General features: G+C 46.3%; 1 protein-coding gene and 1 long non-coding RNA gene across 31 annotated transcripts in view; one reads left to right on the forward strand and one right to left on the reverse strand.

The window, feature by feature from the left end:
- Positions 1-17110, forward strand: part of Limch1 (LIM and calponin homology domains 1) — a 325160-nt gene that overhangs the window by 255055 nt on the left and 52995 nt on the right. For 6 of the 23 annotated variants that reach the window (XM_015993475.3, XM_006974628.4, XM_015993478.3 and 3 more), the window contains one exon: positions 13463-13498. The exons of 7 other annotated variants lie outside the window; for them this stretch is intronic. In XM_015993475.3, coding sequence (XP_015848961.1) covers positions 13463-13498 — 36 coding nt within the window. Of the gene's footprint in view, positions 1-2773; positions 3074-5705; positions 5949-6483; positions 6811-8248; positions 8365-8466; positions 8579-13462; positions 13499-14579; positions 14784-17110 lie in introns of those variants that run through there. 10 more of the 23 variants (XM_076546389.1, XM_076546391.1, XM_042257477.2 and 7 more) reach the window with 4 other exon arrangements.
- Positions 5420-14589, reverse strand: LOC121820898 (uncharacterized). 8 transcript variants are annotated; one of them, XR_013042939.1, is made up of 5 exons: positions 12469-14589; positions 12083-12318; positions 11543-11787; positions 11308-11400; positions 5420-10405 (listed from the first exon to the last, which is right to left on the reverse strand). It is a non-coding gene; the product is annotated as an uncharacterized LOC121820898 (long non-coding RNA). The 8 variants fall into 8 exon arrangements; XR_013042936.1 differs by having other exon boundaries at positions 11308-11787; XR_013042935.1 differs by having other exon boundaries at positions 5420-5907; positions 9485-11787.

A 17110-nucleotide genomic window follows, 5' to 3' on the forward strand; every position in this document is an offset into this window, starting at 1 on the left:
GGTTCATAGATACTTGTGACCATTCTTCTACATATCTGCTTTCAATGCATTTTTATTTCGTGGTCAGTAGTGCCAGCCAATAATTTACATCATTTTTCATTTCTCTGAGATGGCCACAAAGCTCTGAATTTACAGAATTCATACAATGAACAAGAATTGCTCATAGTAACAGTTTTCCAGTTGGAGTAGTGATACTCCAGAGCTGGGAATGTCTTAAAGTGGCCATTGACAGAAACTTGATTCAGTCTCTTCTTTGAAGCACGCATATCTAAATTGAGATCACTTGAAGCAAGTCCTGCTACACTGGGCAGTTAGCCTAGAAAGAAACACTAGGGGAATTTGCAGCCCAGCTGGGCCTGCAAGAGGCATAAGGTACCAGATTCGCACAGCTCAGATTGGCATTGTAAATTGGCAGGGCCATTTGCATACATGCATACTTTTTATTTTAACACATTCTTCCGGAGATGAAGACCAGGCCTCGCAGTCAGAAAGTGGAAAGCAGTTTAGTCTTAGACTTGATTCATCCTGATGATCTGCCCCACACAGGGGTGTGAGACTGTGTGAGGCGCTTGCCATGGAGAGGGCTTTGTATAATAGTAAATGTTGAGCAAAGTTGGGAGGTGTGACTAGTTAGCATTCTGCTATCATCAGTCCTCTCCGTGTTCTTCTGTGCAGTGCAATTTACAACTCTATTCTAAGCCCGACTCACAAAAATCCCTTTATTTAGTAACCAAATTACTTCCCTTTTTCCTGTTCTCATAGGAATGATAATGCTTTTTTTCCCCTTTTTTCTTTTTTTTGATATGGTGCTCTGCTTTCAAAGCTGTTCCTGGCATTGTTGTTTGTCCAATCAGTAGCACAGTGGTCTATTCATTGTCATAGAGCAGGGCCTCTGGACCCAGCCTGCCTTGATTTGTATTCGAATTTATGTTCCAGCTCTTTGACCTTGTGCAAATTCCTTGGCCTAATCTTACTTTCTACTTGATAAAATGAGGAAAAGCATATACCCTAGGCCATGCAGTTTTAGTTTTAGAATCACTATGTAGGACATAGTGTATGCTCATTATCCACTGGCCAGCATCATTATAATCAATTTGCTTTTGCATAATGACTGAAGAGATTCAGTGGTCTGTCATTTTCTACTAACTATTCTTCATAGCCATCATTGACCAATCCAAGTTGATCTCTGCCAAACATGTCAACCAAAGATTCAGGGAAGGAAAGTGAACACAGTTTTGAGAGGGACTAGGCAGGAGACTGAGTTGAGTGTACAATTCTAAGGGCACAATTCAATACTGTAAACATGTGCATACATTTGTGTTCATGCCATTGTGCTGTAGTGCACATAGTGAAGGTCAGAGAACAATTTATGGGAATCAGTTCTTGTGCCACACTGTTCCAGGAATCAGAAACTTGTCACACCGGGCAGCAAGCTCCTTCACGCACTGAGCCACCTTGCCTGACCTTAAACACATTTGGTAGTGGGAGTGGGGGTAAGGTGGGGTGTAGTACTACTGATTGAACTTGGGTCTGTGTGCATGCTAGGCAAGTGCTCTGCCACCACGCTGTATCCTCCATTCGGAAACTTTACATCACCTTTCATAAAGCCCATACAAAATACGTACACTTTTTTTTTTTTTTTTTTTTTTAGAAATCAAATGATTTTGTTCTTCTGCTAGGTCCTCAGCTCAAGAACTTTTAATCCTCTTTCTAAAAGCCCATACAAAGTAGGTATGCTTCTGTAGAAATTGGATTATCTTTATTTGCTTGTCGTCTTTATGAACTGAAAATACAATGAACGGTTGGGGGATAAAGGTTCCAGCCCAGGTTGTGGTTTAAAAATGAAGCTGGTCTTTGGAAGGGATGGAGGGACGAGATTTTCTTTGAATGCCGTCTAAACACAGTTGCTGCCTTGCCTGCCGCCCCGGGACAAAAAAGAAAAAATAAGAGCGGTCCTAAGGCTTGCTGCCTGACCTATCGCTATCAAATTGCCTTTACCAGTTTAAAAGCTGCTGGTTTTAAGGGGCCTTCAAGACTCCTTTGGAAATGGAAATCATCTGTAGCCGTCATTTGGCAGAATGCCTTTACCATGCTGTACCACACTTCCACCAATAGGGAGGAAGCAGATCTGGGAGGTGGAGCACTGAGGGATGGAGGGGAGGAAGCAGGTGCTGATGGGAGAATACAGGGCTTGATCAGCTGATGTGTCATCCTCTGAGTGGTCCCGATCTAGTCCACATGCCTCCGCTCAGCTCAGTTGGTTGCCGAAAGACCTTCCTTGGGCTTTCTAGTGGGCACATGTCCCGTATCCTAGCACATGGCTTCGTTCATGAGTTTTCTTCCAGATTCATTTCTTGGGCTCATTCTTCTGCTCTCTCGGCCCAGACCAAGCTGAGTGCCTACTGTGTGCGTGGCAAATGTGCTGCTCATAAAGAAAAGCGGCAGTGATAAGCTCCCTGTGTTTTTTTCCCAATTTCACAAAAAGAATTTGGATTGTCACTTTACGAGCCATTTAGGATTTTGCTTTTATGGATGCTCATGGAGTCCTGCAGATTCCATGACTTTTTAGTGTTTGCATCTGGCTGAATTCAAGATCGTAAGCCTATCCTAACAATGCTGCGGCTCTGTACTAAAATAATAAGGCGATGATGCCCTTTGAACTAACAGCATCGAGAGGACTTTCCAATAACAGTGCGATTGCCTGGAGATGGGGAGTTGAAAGTCTTCTGGTCTGATCACGTGTGGAGAGTTCCGTTTGATTTTGCTCTGTCAGTCAGAAGCAATCGAGTGACGAGAATGAAGCCACTCGTGATATCATCCTTCGGAAGGAGAACCCTTTCCTGACCCAACATGGCAGAGACTCAGAGTCAGAAGACGAAGTCGCATGTCGACTGCCTGACCTTGAGAAAGACGACTTTGCTGCGAGGAGGGCAAGGATGAACCAGAGCAAGCCACAGGTGCCCCTTAATCAGCTCCTGTATGGACCTTACCAAAAAAAAGACGGAGAGAAGGCAGGTGGCAGTAAACAGGTCTCAAAGGGACCACCAGTCAAGAACAATCTGGAGTGTAAAAGGTGTGTGTGCATTCTGTGTGTGTGTGTGAGAGAGAGAGATCATAATTAAGCACAGATGATCTGTACACAGTCTCCATCCCCACTTTTCTGCCTCTGGTTTCTGTAAGTTCACGTCACTAGCCACCTAGACATGTCCAACTGCCTTTCAGAGAGCAGCCATTACTCAAGGGCGCTCCACTCCATCCAAAGGGGGCAGGAAACAGCCATTACCTTCCTATTAGCCTCTTGTATGAGCAACTTTTTAGACGGAGGGAGAAAAACAAAGCTTGTCCTTTCTTCTCTCGCACAAGCAAGATCACTTGGACAAATGAAGGTGGCTATTTCTCGTCAGAAACAAAGCGGAGCTGGGTAGATGGCTCAGGAGGCAGAGTGATTCTCGTACAGGTTTAATGACTGGAGTCCCGATTCCCAGAACCCACAGAAATTCCCAGCAGTATCACTAGTGCCTGTGATCCAGGGCACTCCTAGCGACCAGGCAATGAGAGATGGAGACAGGAGAATTGTCAGAAGCTTGCAGGGCAGCGAGCCTAGCATCTAGCAGTAAGCAAGAGAGCCTGTCTCAACCAAGGGGGAGAGAGAGGATCAACAGCTGAGGCTGCCCACTGACCTCCACATGCCTGCCATGGCCCAGGAGCGGATGTATTCACACACATCAAATATGTGCACATGCATGAATGCACACATGCCTGCACACACACACACATGCACATACACCCCTTCTCGGACATATTACATACTTCCACAAGTACTGTTGGAGAAGTCATTCTCAAGTGAATTTCCTCCTCCCATCTTTCTCCCATCATCTTGGTTCAAATGGCCCCCAATCCAAAAATGTTTAGAGCCTGACATACCACAAGTGGAAAATCCCACCCCTGACGTCACATGACAGGTCACAGTCAAAATGCAGGTGCACTAAAAAAAAAACAAACAAAAAAAAAAAAAAAAACAAAAAAAAAGCTGTATACAGATCACCTTTGGGCCATGTCCATAGAATGTATATGAACCATAAATGAAATTCATGTGTAGACTTGAGCCCTACCCCCATGATATCTCATGGTGTATGTGCAAAAGATTCCAAAATTTTAAAAATCTGGACTCCAGCCGGGCAGTGGTGGCGCACGCCTTTAATCCCAGCACTTGGGAGGCAGAGGTAGGCGGATCTCTGTGAGTTCGAGGCCAGCCTGGACTACCAAGTGAGTGTCAGGAAAGGCGCAAAGCTACACAGAGAAACCCTGTCTCGAAAAACCAAAAAAAAAAAAAAAATCTGGACTCCAAAGCACTGCTGATGTAAAGTATTTAGATGAAAGGTGCTCAGCTGGTACATGTTGGGGTGAACTGAGGAAGGAAAGTTGTAGTCCTGCGGGCTCTGGCCAGTGATTTGTGTACAAAGAGAGCGTGGCGACAGTCAAGGTGTCTGCTTCGCAGAATTTCACCCTGCAAAATGTATCATCTTGTGGGTTTTCCTTATATCAAAATCGGAGTTCAGATTGTATTATTTTCCTGCCCATCATTTTAGAGAGTTGAAGTCTGTGGAACTAAGAATATCGTGCCCTCTCTTGCACTTTCCGAATTAAAAGCCACTCACTCTATAAGCAAAGCTATTGAACTTTCGGTAAACAGTTGGTGTTTGTTGGTGTATGTGCTTTGCTTTACTTTGGACATAGGGTTTTGTGTAGCCCAGTCTGGGCCTGGAACTTGCAAGCCGAGGCTGGCCTTGAACTCGTGTTCCTCCTGTCTCCATCTCCCAAATGCTAGGACTACAGATAGATGTGCACCATTATGCTTGGTACATACACACAAAAGACTGTGTTTCAGTGTGATAGACTGTTGAAGTATATGGCTGACACAGCTTTACATTACATGTGTCGACCTGCATTTAATTTAGTAGTAGAACAATTGAGACTATCAGTTCAGCCTTCAGAAAGGTCAGTAGTTACTACCCGGAGAAAAGAGTGTATTTTCTCTCTTCTTGTGCTTATAGTAGCCAACCCCGATTAATATATAAAACAGAGAGCGAGGCTCAATGTTCAGATCAACCTAACTCTACTCTCAAGCCATTGGGGGTTTACAGTTGAGATGTTCACATCTGAACCATGTCCCAGCTATCTCCAAAATAATCCTAGAGTTTGGATCATGCCAAGCTCATTACCGACATTTACTGATGTAGCAAAAAGCATTCTAAGAGGGCTGAGAGATTCAATCAGAAAACTCGAATTCATTATAGTGACTTGAATAGTGTGGGAATTGAGCATCATTACTGTCAAGCTGAAATCTCATAACTATCGTCATCAGTCTTTAGCCAGCCCTGGCTTTCCTTCCTAGACAAGCTAGAGACTATCACAGATGGAAGGAAAAACATCTGCTTTATTATAGTATTAAAGGGGTAGCACAAAGGGCTGGAGATGTAGCCCAGGCTTAGAGCACTTGCCTAGCATGTGCAGGACCCCATGTCCCGTCCTATGAAGATGCTCACAGCTCTATTAATCCCATGTTTTTGAGGAGGAAAAGGATGTTCCTGTGGTTGCATTCTGCCCTCAGCCTCTAAGTTTCCATGCTTGACATTCTGTTTGTCTGCTCCCCCTCCTTCAACTTGGCTTTTCCGATGATGTGGGGGCCCCAATCAAATCAACAGAGACCAGGACCAACCCGAAGAAGGGAACACAGTAGTGGCCTGTGTCTTGAGAACTCAGGAGACTGAACCGGTGGAAACAAATTCCAGGAGGGCACCGGATCTTCAGAAGGACGACCTGGCCCAGAGGAGAATCCGGGGCAGGCAGACCCCTCACCATGAGGCTCCGAGCTTCATTAAACTCTCCAGCATTACAGAAGCTGACCTGGAGACGTGGGAGAGATTGAAAGTGTCAGGAAAGACAAGGTGTGTCATGGTTTCACCCCCTGACAGGGGTAGGATTTCAGATGCAGAGAATTGAGCAATTATCCAGATTTCGTTTTCTATTTTGATGGCTGGAAAGAGTGCCTCTCTCAACGCAGAATGTCTGGAAGTGAGCACGTTCTGCATGAGAGGAAGCATTGATACTAAAAGCCACGTTAGCAGAAAACATCCTCTTTATCCAGCTGATTTTCTAAGGGTGGTTATTTATTCTCCAAGACTTGCTTACTATAAAGAATTTCAACTTGATTTTTGAATAACTAACCATGGCACTGCACCCACAATTTTCTTATGCTATCAATTGTGGTGCTAGAACTAATGCTTTGAAAGCAACAGAAACTTAAAGCACTATTTACCAAGGCAAGAACAGTGATCATCCCTTCATTTGAGTGGTTGATGGGAAAACCATTGTGTTCTACCCATGGTAGTGTGCTTCATGTATCTAGTTTTGGCTTTCTGGCCTCACCTTGATTTGTACTTGCCTTGGGATCTCCTGGAACTGATTTCTGGTTCTGACCAGGGACGGAGATGCTCAGAACACCTGTGCCCCTGAGCCCTCACCAGAAATCAACGCAGAGACGGCCATCCGAGATGACTTTGCCAGCCGAAAAGCAAGGGCCTATAAGAAAGCATCCAGCCCCAGGCAAAAGTTTGTGCACTTTGGGCCCGTGACAGAGATAGACCAACAGACTTGGAAGCGACTCAGCATTGGAAAGGCGGGGCCTAGGGACAGTTCGGAGGTTGTCAGTCACAGCAGCCGAAGCCAGACTCTCTCTCGGTTGCCTACCTCTGCTGCTCCTTTTGGCTTACAAGAGGACCAAATGCTTAGTCCACAGAATGACTGCAGGTATTTTTTTTTCCCTCCTATGCAAGGAGGCCTGCATGGGATGCAGGTCAAATGCTGCTTTTAAAGTTGCCTGGGGCTGGCGATGTAGCTCTGTGGTAGAGCATATGCTTAGCACGTGCTAGATCCCCAGCACCCCCCCCCCCAAAATCCCAAAACAAAACAAAAATAAATTCAACAAAAACCAACCATCTAACAACAAAATGCCACGAGTTTGATGAGGTGCATTACAGGAACCTCCAGAGATGACATAAATTTGATAGACTCTTCCACACAACAGCAGAAAAACAGTGTTAGGGGCCCATCGTTGGGGAAACACATGCGTGAGGTTAAATGGCAGGTGTCTATTTCCAGTCTGTTGTCATGGGAACCAGCACCTGAGAGGACCAGTGATCTTCACAGACATCCCTTTGGGCCTAACGGTTGAACACCATTTTATTAGTTGAACGACTTGAAATAATTAGATGGAATATCATAATGGTACTGCCGGTGTATCTTCTGAATACATAAAACCTGGCTCATGTCACAACATCCCCGTCTCCCGTCTCCCAGTTAGAAGGTACTTGGGGACATCATGAACTCAGTTTTGGACATCCAAGTAGACCCATTAAAAGGGGGCTCTCCCTCCCCCTAAGCTTTCAGCATGTCTGGTAAATCACACACGGGACAAGATAGCACTCACCTCTTCCCTGGAGGGCCTCTTCCGGCATTTCAGGCCTGTCATCGGGTCTCCCTTCTCTTAGGCAGACCAGAACATTTCTCATTCTCCTGCTTCTCCTAGACCCTCCATCCCATCCACTTGGTAGGAGCCATGTGATGGTCTTTTGTTGTTGTTGTTTTTCGAGACAGGGTTTCTCTGTGTAGTTCTGGTGCCTGTAGACCAGGTTGGCCTCGAACTCACAGAGATCCGCCTGGCTCTGCCTCCCGAGTGCTGGGATTAAAGGCGGGCGCCACCACTGCCCGGTCGGTCGTGTGACGTTCTTCATGGGGGAAGAAAACATAGCATTCCTCCCAATACTTTGTCCTTGAGACCCAGAGGAGGTGGGAGGCGGTCCATGACCTGTACAATCTCTGGAGCTCCAGACTGGTGGACACCGAAAGAGGAAAAGCTGTCCTGTCCGTATAAACGTGGTAGGAGCACATGGTGAGGCTTCAGGATTTCTGTGTCTGAGAGCAGGATGGGGCGAGAAACTGCATGAGAAATGCGGCTTTGGGTCCTCAAGTGCTCATGGGCCACTACTCAGTCCTGCAGTGAGCAGGTCATACCAGGCCCTCTCGGTGTGTCTGAGGCCTTTGGAGAACTCACACTCTGCCCTCTAAATCTGATCGTGTCACCTCTACTAACTGGCCGGTGGAATGACAGCCGAGGATCTCTCTTAGTCTTTCAGTCATAACCCTCTACCTTTTGTCTCCTGACACCATGCTACTTGGTTAACATTAGGATAGTGCGTTACGGCACAGATGACTGTCTCAAAAAGGTCCCGTGCCTGGCACCAGTGCCGGAGTCCCAGGAAGAGCAGGTCTGCGTTCAAAGCGACAACGCAAGGACAGAGGAAGGTGAGGCCCAGCATATCCTGCCTCCCAGAGGTGGTGGCTGACAGGCAAGCAGGCTTTGGGTGAAGCGTCTTCCCATAACAAAACTGTCCTCTTTGACTCTAGTTACACCCACGCAGCTGCCACAGAATGGCAGAGAACAAAGTGAAGAAGTTATTCAAAAAGAGCCTGAGGTGCTGCCGAGAGCGGGAAGACCGGAGGAGTGCAGTGGACCCCTGTGAGCCTCCTGCCTGCTTTGTGTGTTACGCCGCCGCCGCCTCTGCTGTGTGTGGCCACTGTGTGCCTAGATAAGAGCTGCACATCCCTGTGTGCCCTCGGTGACTGAATCAGTGGGGGAGTAAAGTCACCTAAAGGGATGTGCCCGTCCATCTGTCTGCACTAGGATTGGAGTTGTACTCCTGGAGCACAGGCTGGATGGAGATTTTAGCCTTTGCATGCGGCGGGGACTGGCTTGATTCCCTCCTCAACAATGGTGAAAAGTAGAACAGGGACCTTTCCCAAGTACCAGCTGCATGACAGAGGCCTGGCCGGATTCAAAGGGGGATTTCCTATGCAGCTGCTCGGTCTCCAGGCACTCGTGCCTCAATTAGTGTCAGTAAATGACACTATTGAATTCCTTTAGCAGTAAATGGTCTCTAACTGGCTGGACCAAATGTTGCCCTAAAGCATGTCCTCTGGCTTCTGGGTGGGAGCCGTTGGGAACAGAAGCAAAGCCCGCGAAGACAACAGCTTCTTCCTGGAGTGGCTGTGGACTACAAGGCCCTCAGAGCAAGATGGCTGATTCATGAAAAGATGATATTATGATGGGAGAACTGGGGTGCTCCCTAGACATCCCAGATCCAAACCGATCTAGTTTCTTTTGTACAGTAGCAGAATGTAATCTGCTGAGGGTATACCCAGGAATGATCAGAGCTCAAGTTATCCTGTGCCCCGTGACTTGATTTCTCCCATTGGGGCCTTGCCACATGCTTTGAGTGTATTACTAATGCATCATGGTGTATCAAGGCCACTCACCTGCTTCGGCTAGAAGATACGGAATGATTGACACTGGTCCAGTCAGTGCCGAGTGTTTCTCTCTTTTGCATGTAAGCAGATATGAGGAGTAGTTGAGTAATGAGTTTACCTGTTAACCATTCTTTTTGATCTTCGTCTTGTGGGCAGACTAAGTGAAGAACTCTTCTTTGTTCCTGGCTCACAGAGGAGCCTTTGGCAAAAGGGTCAGACTTCGGTCCAACTTACTTGATTGTATGGATTTCAGGCCAAAGAAGACAAACAACATTCATAAAATTTGCAATGTTTTCAGCGTTTGCCAACCTCACTGCCATCTGGTGGCAGGATTTCTATCCCACTTTCTGACTGAGTTAAGATCCTGGAGTTCAAGGTCCTATGTGTGGAAGCTGGTGTTGTCATTTAATGAGACGAATTGTGTGTGTGTGTGTGTGTGTGTGTGTGTGTGTGTGTGTGTGTGTGTGTGTGTGTTATACCTACCCAATGCTGGTCAGTGAGAGAGAAGTGCTTTGCTATCTCTTAAGCTCAGGATGAAGCAGAAAGTACTGGCATTCTGCTTCTCAAAAGCCCTTGATGGCCCTGGGTCAAGGACACAGTGGGGGCCAGGAAGAGCATTAACTGATCCAAATTTAAAAAATAAGTATCCTAGCCATCTTTATAAGCTGATTTGACCCAGAGTTTCTATGCTCCTGGATAATAACAGTAGTAATATCTTATTACAATGATGTCCAGGGAGCAGGTCCAGCAGCTGTGCCTTACACCGTAGATGTGGAGTAAGTTGTGTCCTCTTCTGTGTGTGTCTCTTCTCTCTCCAGCTCACCTCTGAAGAATCACAGGCAGCTTGAGTGGATATTCTCTCATTTCACAGATGAGAAACATGGCAGGTGAAAAGCGAAGTGTTTGGGTCCCACTTGCTTCCCAGGTTGAGGCTGGTTAAGTTGTGACAAAGTGGACTGAGTGATCAGCCTTGCCCGCCATGGTCACTCAGCTCCCTGGTGTCCCAGCCTGAGGCTTTATTCTGGATCCCTGGGCTGTTCTAGAGCAAACCAGAGAGAAAAGACAGAAGGAGGCGGGGCTTGCAGGCTGGGAACTGGTGCATTCTGGGTGCATTTCTGGGTTTCACACATGACCTTTGAGAGTGTGGATTTCTGTTGCAGATGGGAAACCAAACTCCAGGACATAACCCAGAATTAGAGCACCAATATTTAAACTTAGCTCTTAGTGGAAAACCCCTTGAAGGGGAACTTCAAGGCATTGCCTACACAAGTCACAGGAAGAGTCACGGAGGCCTGGCGAATTCCTAACACATTCTATCTGCCACTCATTTGTAGTCCATATTAGGATGAATAGTTAATGTAAGTGGAGAGACCCATGAACTTTATGACATCTTTAAAATTTTTTTGGGAGTTTGTATGAGAGAGAGAGAGAGAGAGAGAGAGAGAGAGAGAGAGAGAGAGAGAGAATATGAATGAATGAATGAATGAATGAATGAATGAATGAATGAATGAATGAGAATGCCCACATGCCAGTAGGGGTCAAAGAACAGCCTGCAGGAGTTGGATCTTTCCTTCTAACATGTGAGTTACTAAAAAGCAAAAACAAACAAAAAACCCTCGGGTCATCAGGCTTGGTGGCAAGCCCCTTTACCTGCTGAGCCGTCTCCCAGCCCATGCCATGCTCCTCTATCGAGCCAACCCCCACAACTCTGAGAATTTGTGTTTCCTTTTGACAAAGGTTTACTGAGTAATTACTATGTGCAGAACGCACGTCTGAGTGCATGGCCTAGGTGAGTGGTAAAAGCCATTGTCAGCTCTCACTTCAAATTAGTTTGGCGTACAGGGACCTCCCGCTGGATCCTTGTGGATTCTGAGATGCTCTGTTAGAGCCTGGAGTTGTATAAAGACGTCCGTCAGTCAGTATCTGACTTGTTTCTGTTACCTTCCCCTGCCCTCAGATTGGGACTTGGTTAACTGACTCTTCTGATAGGCTGCCCATTCCTACTGGCTCTTCTTCTTTGCATTGAAGAACCTTCTGAGAGAGAGAGAGAGAGAGAGAGAGAGAGAGAGAGAGAGAGAGAGAGAGAGAGAGAGAGAGATGTTTGATAACTGAAAAAAGCCCCTGAATCCCAAGTGCTAATTATCTTCCTCTTACCAGCAAAGGCAGTTTTACTTACATTTGTGCCCTCTAACAGATTGGTCAGAGGAAATTCCTTAGATCCAGGAGCACACAGAAAAGGGCTATAAAAGAAGGCAATCTTCAGGGCGTGCCTGTTCCTTCCAGTGCTCCAAAATACCCCTCAGGGGCCTCCTCTGGCCACTGCTGAGGGAAGACAATCAGGAAAGTTCTTGCATAGTGAGACTTAGAATTTTGTAGGAATCCGCTTATCTGCACAGATGTCCATGAGTGCTGTTAATTGTTCTGTGAAGAAACAGTTGAAATTCAGATATACCCCAAAGCCAACACTGTAGAGGTGTTAGCTAGCGTGAGACTGTGTGTGCATAAGTTCACTGTCCAAATTACACTCTGCTTCAATCTGACACGAATAAGACGTCCAGATCATGACACGAAACCACACAACTGCTGGTTAGCTATTCCCCATTAATCTTCCCTCAAGAATAACTTCCCTTTCAAAGATGGGTTAGCAAGCTCCGCGTTTGAATACGTGTATTCCAAGACCTTTTTACTCACTGAAGCCCAGGTATCCAGAACTTACGATTGATGCTGCTTATGTTTCCTCTCTCTGGTGGGGAGGATCCTCATCATGCGCTTTGCAGTTGTGGCATTTGGGGCACACTGAGACTCTTACTTAAACTAACACCTTCTGGAAATGCCCGTGGAGAACAGAATGAGTCTTCCATCGCAGAGGAGGAGGCTCACAGCCCTTTCCTTGGCTTGCTGTGGCCATTCCAACAGAAATCTGGGGGTTTACCCACGTATGGATTACTTTCCCTGTAAACAAAATAATAATTACCAATAAGTTAGAATGTTCTAGAATGATGAAAGTTGAAGAAGTGTGTGTGTGTGTGTGTGTGTGTGTGTACACATGTACATTGTGGGGTACTTTCTCTAAACGTACGAGAAGAAACCTTCAGAAATTACCTGATAGGACACTAATCATGGAACAAGGTAATGTTTTGCTGACAGTTTGGAGGTATGATTTCGGGGAAGCTAGAAGCAGGATAGAGGCTCCTTATAGCTACAGTTCTTTATCTACATTCAGAATGCCAGAGTGAAGTAGCCTTTCAGGAACAGAGAAGGACGGTGCCTTTCAACTCTGACCCTTGCTCAAGGGTATGTTCATGGGAGCTGTCCATCCAGATGTGTGCTTCCATAGGGTGATGTTCTCTTCTTAAATCCTGTCTGCTGTGTAGACACATTTAGACCTAACATATCACAGAGGATACAGCTTTCTAAACGAAAATTATCAGAAGAAAAGAAAAGATTAGGAAAGTCTTTGGTCTTTTCCATTGTGGGATAGCCTCAGTCTGGTTTTGATTAAGACAACCCGTTTTCTAGGAATTGTGGTTTTTGTCAAATGCAGACGGAAGGTACTGATTGGGGGTTCTGGCTGAAGTTCTGCTTTCCTCTTAGAAAACTGTAGAACTAGTCTTTGATGTTGTCTGTGCAGATGCATTAACACATCAGGTCAGCTGGGGGAGGGTGCGTGTATGTTGCATGCCCATTACAGTCCATTACCACCGACACAGAGGCATGAGCGGTTTAACTGTTTGTGGCCGGCCAACCATGGTGTGCTTGTGTTTTAAGCTGCCTTTTCCAAGCACCGTGGGTTACACCTAAGCTTCTTTATGTTTACGTTGGATAGAGTTTTTCTTTGTGGGCAGCATGGGATTCTTTGATTTCTCTTCTGGGTTTTAACACAAACGTCATACCCTTTGGAAATATCGAGGCTTTAGTTTTTCAGTAGCTAATGAATATTGCTATTGGTGTGATGACATTTCTCTTTCAGCATGATCAGCCAAGAAGGTTTGGTATACATAAACTGATTTCTGCCACAGTTTGCTTTTTCAGGTCGGTCCCATCATCCACTCTTTGCCAACCCTCTAATTTTTTTTTTTCTTATTTGATCTTGTAGATACGGTCCGAGAACTCCTGTGTCAGATGACGCAGAGTAAGTGGCGTCGCATTCGTAGGATTACATTAACCACTAGCCTAAACTGCATGCTTTCACTACTTACCACTAATTGGCATGCACCGGATGCCGCAGCGAGCTGCATGGTGGGCCCAGTCCACAGCAGAGCATGTGGGGCCACCAGGCAGAGTACGTTCCGTGCAGGGAGGAGGAAGAAGCAACGTAAACCTGATGCTAATGTTGAGCTGATGCTTCAGCTTTGCTTTCCATTTTTTGTAGCTGGGCATGGCTCAAGTTGCTCTTTTGATTTGGACATTGGTACCCTTTCTGCATTAGGAAGTCAGGGAACTAATGGAATTAGGAAAGGGGTGTCAGGAGTTTTGCAGTTTAACCCTAATGCACTGGGGCTTAGCATACACAATGAAGTAGTCATTCCTACAGTCACATTCCTCCTCCCCCCCACACAACTAAGAAAATAAATCCTAACCACTAATTATAGATTCAGAAGCCCAAGTCCCTACCAGGTTGGAGTCATATAAACTGTGGGATGCTTAAGACCCAAACATTGGGGTTTTGTTCAAGTCCCATGGCATAGTAAGGGGTCAGGGGTATAAAACAGGACCTGGGTTCCTCTGCCTGCCACTGGCTTTTCCTCCCACACAGGGGTCTCTCCCTCACTCAACACCTCACATCCCAGTTCGAGAAGAATCCGAACTGTCCCATCTGTGACCTTAAAACTCTGTCCCACAGCTGGATTTCCTGTGAGCAGATCATTCTGCACCAGATACATAAGGCAGAAGGGGTTTTCGGAATAATATCCTTCTCAGGTCTGAACAATTGGTCTTTCAAGGAACAGGATTTAATATTTCATTCTGACATCTGTTACACAAAAGCGTGTGGCCTGGACAGGGATGACTCCGTCCCTGGAAGGCTGAATGCTGCCTGTTCTTCTTGGCCAAGGTGTCCAGGTCACAGAGAGGAGTTTAAATCGGGGTGTAGAACCCACAGATGGCACAATAATGGTGTGTGAGCAGAGGAAGGACTTTAAACGATGTTTTCCCATCGTGCTTTTCCCATGTTCGTGTTGGAGACGTCAGCCTAGTTTCGACCCTCAGCCCTAAACATTCCTATTCCATCCCCAAGTTGTGATGGGCAATCTAGAACTGTATGGTTACCTGGGAGACAGAACCTCCATGCCTCAAAAGTGAAATTCAGCCTGCGCTTGACTTAAGCAGTCTCTGAGACCGAGTCCCGGCTCTTACTCGTGAACCCCGCAGTGGCAATATTTCACATCCCTGACAGGAGGAGGGTGTGAGATTGACAGGTGAGACACTACTCGGATCTGGTGAGCAGCAACATTGTGATAGATTGGATTTGTTCTTCACGATGCAAAGCTGCCATGCAATTTGCCCAAAGCAGATCTTGGGGAACTCCTAAAAGGTGAAGGGAAGAAAGCTATGTTCAAAGGAGTTTAGATCTTCCCCACACTTGCCTCTGAAACCTCGGCCACAGCAAAGCTTAGTGGCCAGTTAAAGGGACCAGGTGCAGGGCTTCCCTCTCCAGTGTTTATTAAACTGTCCTGTGGACCAGGAAGAGGTCAAGGAACTTCTTGTCCAGAGGTTCGATTTGAGAATATACAAAGTGCCAGATTAACTGCTTAGAGCTGACACAGTTGATGTGAAGTCACATGGGAACAAGAGCAAAAGGTGCTACCAAGAGTTCATTTTTAAATTAGAGATGTGTACAGTTCTTACTTTTCCCCCTCTCCTTTTTCCAAGTTCTTGAAAGGCAATTACTGACATAAGCTACAGTGATTAATAATTGTCACATTAAGATACAGCCCAGTGACAACACAATGTGTCCTGATAACATGGCAGTCAGGGTAGACCTACCATAGAGATGGCGAACCCTCCACCTTCTGGCCCATCCAGAGTATCTCTGTAAGTTAATTTCACCTCCTCCCCTTTACTCCACTGAACATTCCTTTTCTCTCCACTTGCCTCTGCCAGAGGAACCTGCCTCTTGGGAGCACCATGAGGCATTTTATTCTGAACTTTTTTACTCCAGACTTTTACCTCAGAAACCATCTTCGGGTGCCACCAGAGGCAGGTCAGGCCCATCTCTCAAAAATGTTCGCTTGCACCCAACTGAGTCTTGGGCTCTACAACCAGCGACCTGTGTCCCAACAGCCTGGGACATAAGCATCGGTGCTGAGGACAGGTGGAGTCCAGGTCACAGTATTCTGGAGGCTGGTTTCTCCAGAATGCCTCACGCCATCTCTGCCCCACCCCACACCCAGACCCACACTTCTTCATTCAGATGTGAAGTTCAGCCTCTGAACTGAAGAACATTTTCTAAACGGTGACTCGGCCCATTTTCTGCTATTGTCAATTTTCAACTATTTCAGTTCTTTTTTTTTTAATAAATGACAAAAATGTCACAATTTTGCTGTTTTCTTTCCCTTTTTTTTGGCAAGTTGTTAGAATGTCTTTTAAAATGAAAGGATAGGGATGAAGTTGTTAGGATTTCTTTTAAATTGGAGGGAAGGGGGAAGGGATGGTTCCTCCTGCTATAGGAGCAGGCAAGTGAGGGCCACTTAATTGTCGCGCCTTTGGCCGCGTTTGGGCTGGGGTAAGTCAGAGCTTCGAGGTGGGAACAGAGATAGAAAATCAAGGCCGAGGAAGGAGGCCGAGGCCTCTCGTTCCCTCCATGAACATCTAGCGAGCGGGCTGAACCCCACACCTTGGAGAAGGTGGCTACTTCCTTCCCACCCCTGCAGAAGCCACTGCCACCTACTCGGCAACCCAGAGTTCCGCCCTTTGGAACTCCCAGGCAGCAGAATGAGAGGTCTCCCCTCTCCACACCTTGCTGACTGCTTGGTCCTGTAAGATACTCAGCTCAGAGACGCTTACACATCCAAAGGCCTTAGTAGAAATCGTAATTTGCCTTAAAGAATAACTGGATGGATTGGATATTTTAAGGATAAAATTTCCCTCTCCTTCCCCCCCCCCCCTTTTAACTCTAAAGTGTATGAGTTTCAGTCTATTTCTAAAAAGCCTACTTAGGTGATTTTTTATCTTAAAGTAAAAAAAAAAAAAAAGCAAAAAACAGCACAGGCTAGACTTTTCTTCTGAACCCTGTAAATTCCCAAACCTTTCTTGATATTAGTAAGTAGTGTAAAATAGATGAAAAAGACCCCGGCCCCTTTCCCCTTTGAGGGGGAGGGGGAGGTTTATTTTTCTACAAGGCAGGGCTTTGGAAACCAGCATTCCCAGGAGAGAAGGCAACAGCAGCTAGCTTCCCACTGTGCCCTGTCACCCCTCTCCTGACAGAACCCTCAGATTCAAAAGGAAGTCTTTGCAGTTGGATCCCTAGAACCCTCTGGAGGAAGACAGTCTTTGAGTTTTAGGTCTCAGGTTAGATGTTATACGTCCGGCACCTGGAGAAAGGGGCGAGGAACCCAGCCATCCATGCAGATCCATCCAACGGTGCTGCCGCCCTTTGCGCATGGCTTTGTTCTTGTTTTTCCCAGAGGTTACGCTGGCTTCCGCAATGGATTACTGCCATCTTCTACACCTAGGGGACCTTGCAAGGGGTCTCCATTACTTCTTGCCTACGCGACCCGTGTGATCCATTCCGTCTCAGAGCCTA

This window comes from Peromyscus maniculatus, chromosome 10 (genome assembly GCF_049852395.1).
Source record: "Peromyscus maniculatus bairdii isolate BWxNUB_F1_BW_parent chromosome 10, HU_Pman_BW_mat_3.1, whole genome shotgun sequence".
NCBI lineage: Eukaryota > Metazoa > Chordata > Mammalia > Rodentia > Cricetidae > Peromyscus > Peromyscus maniculatus.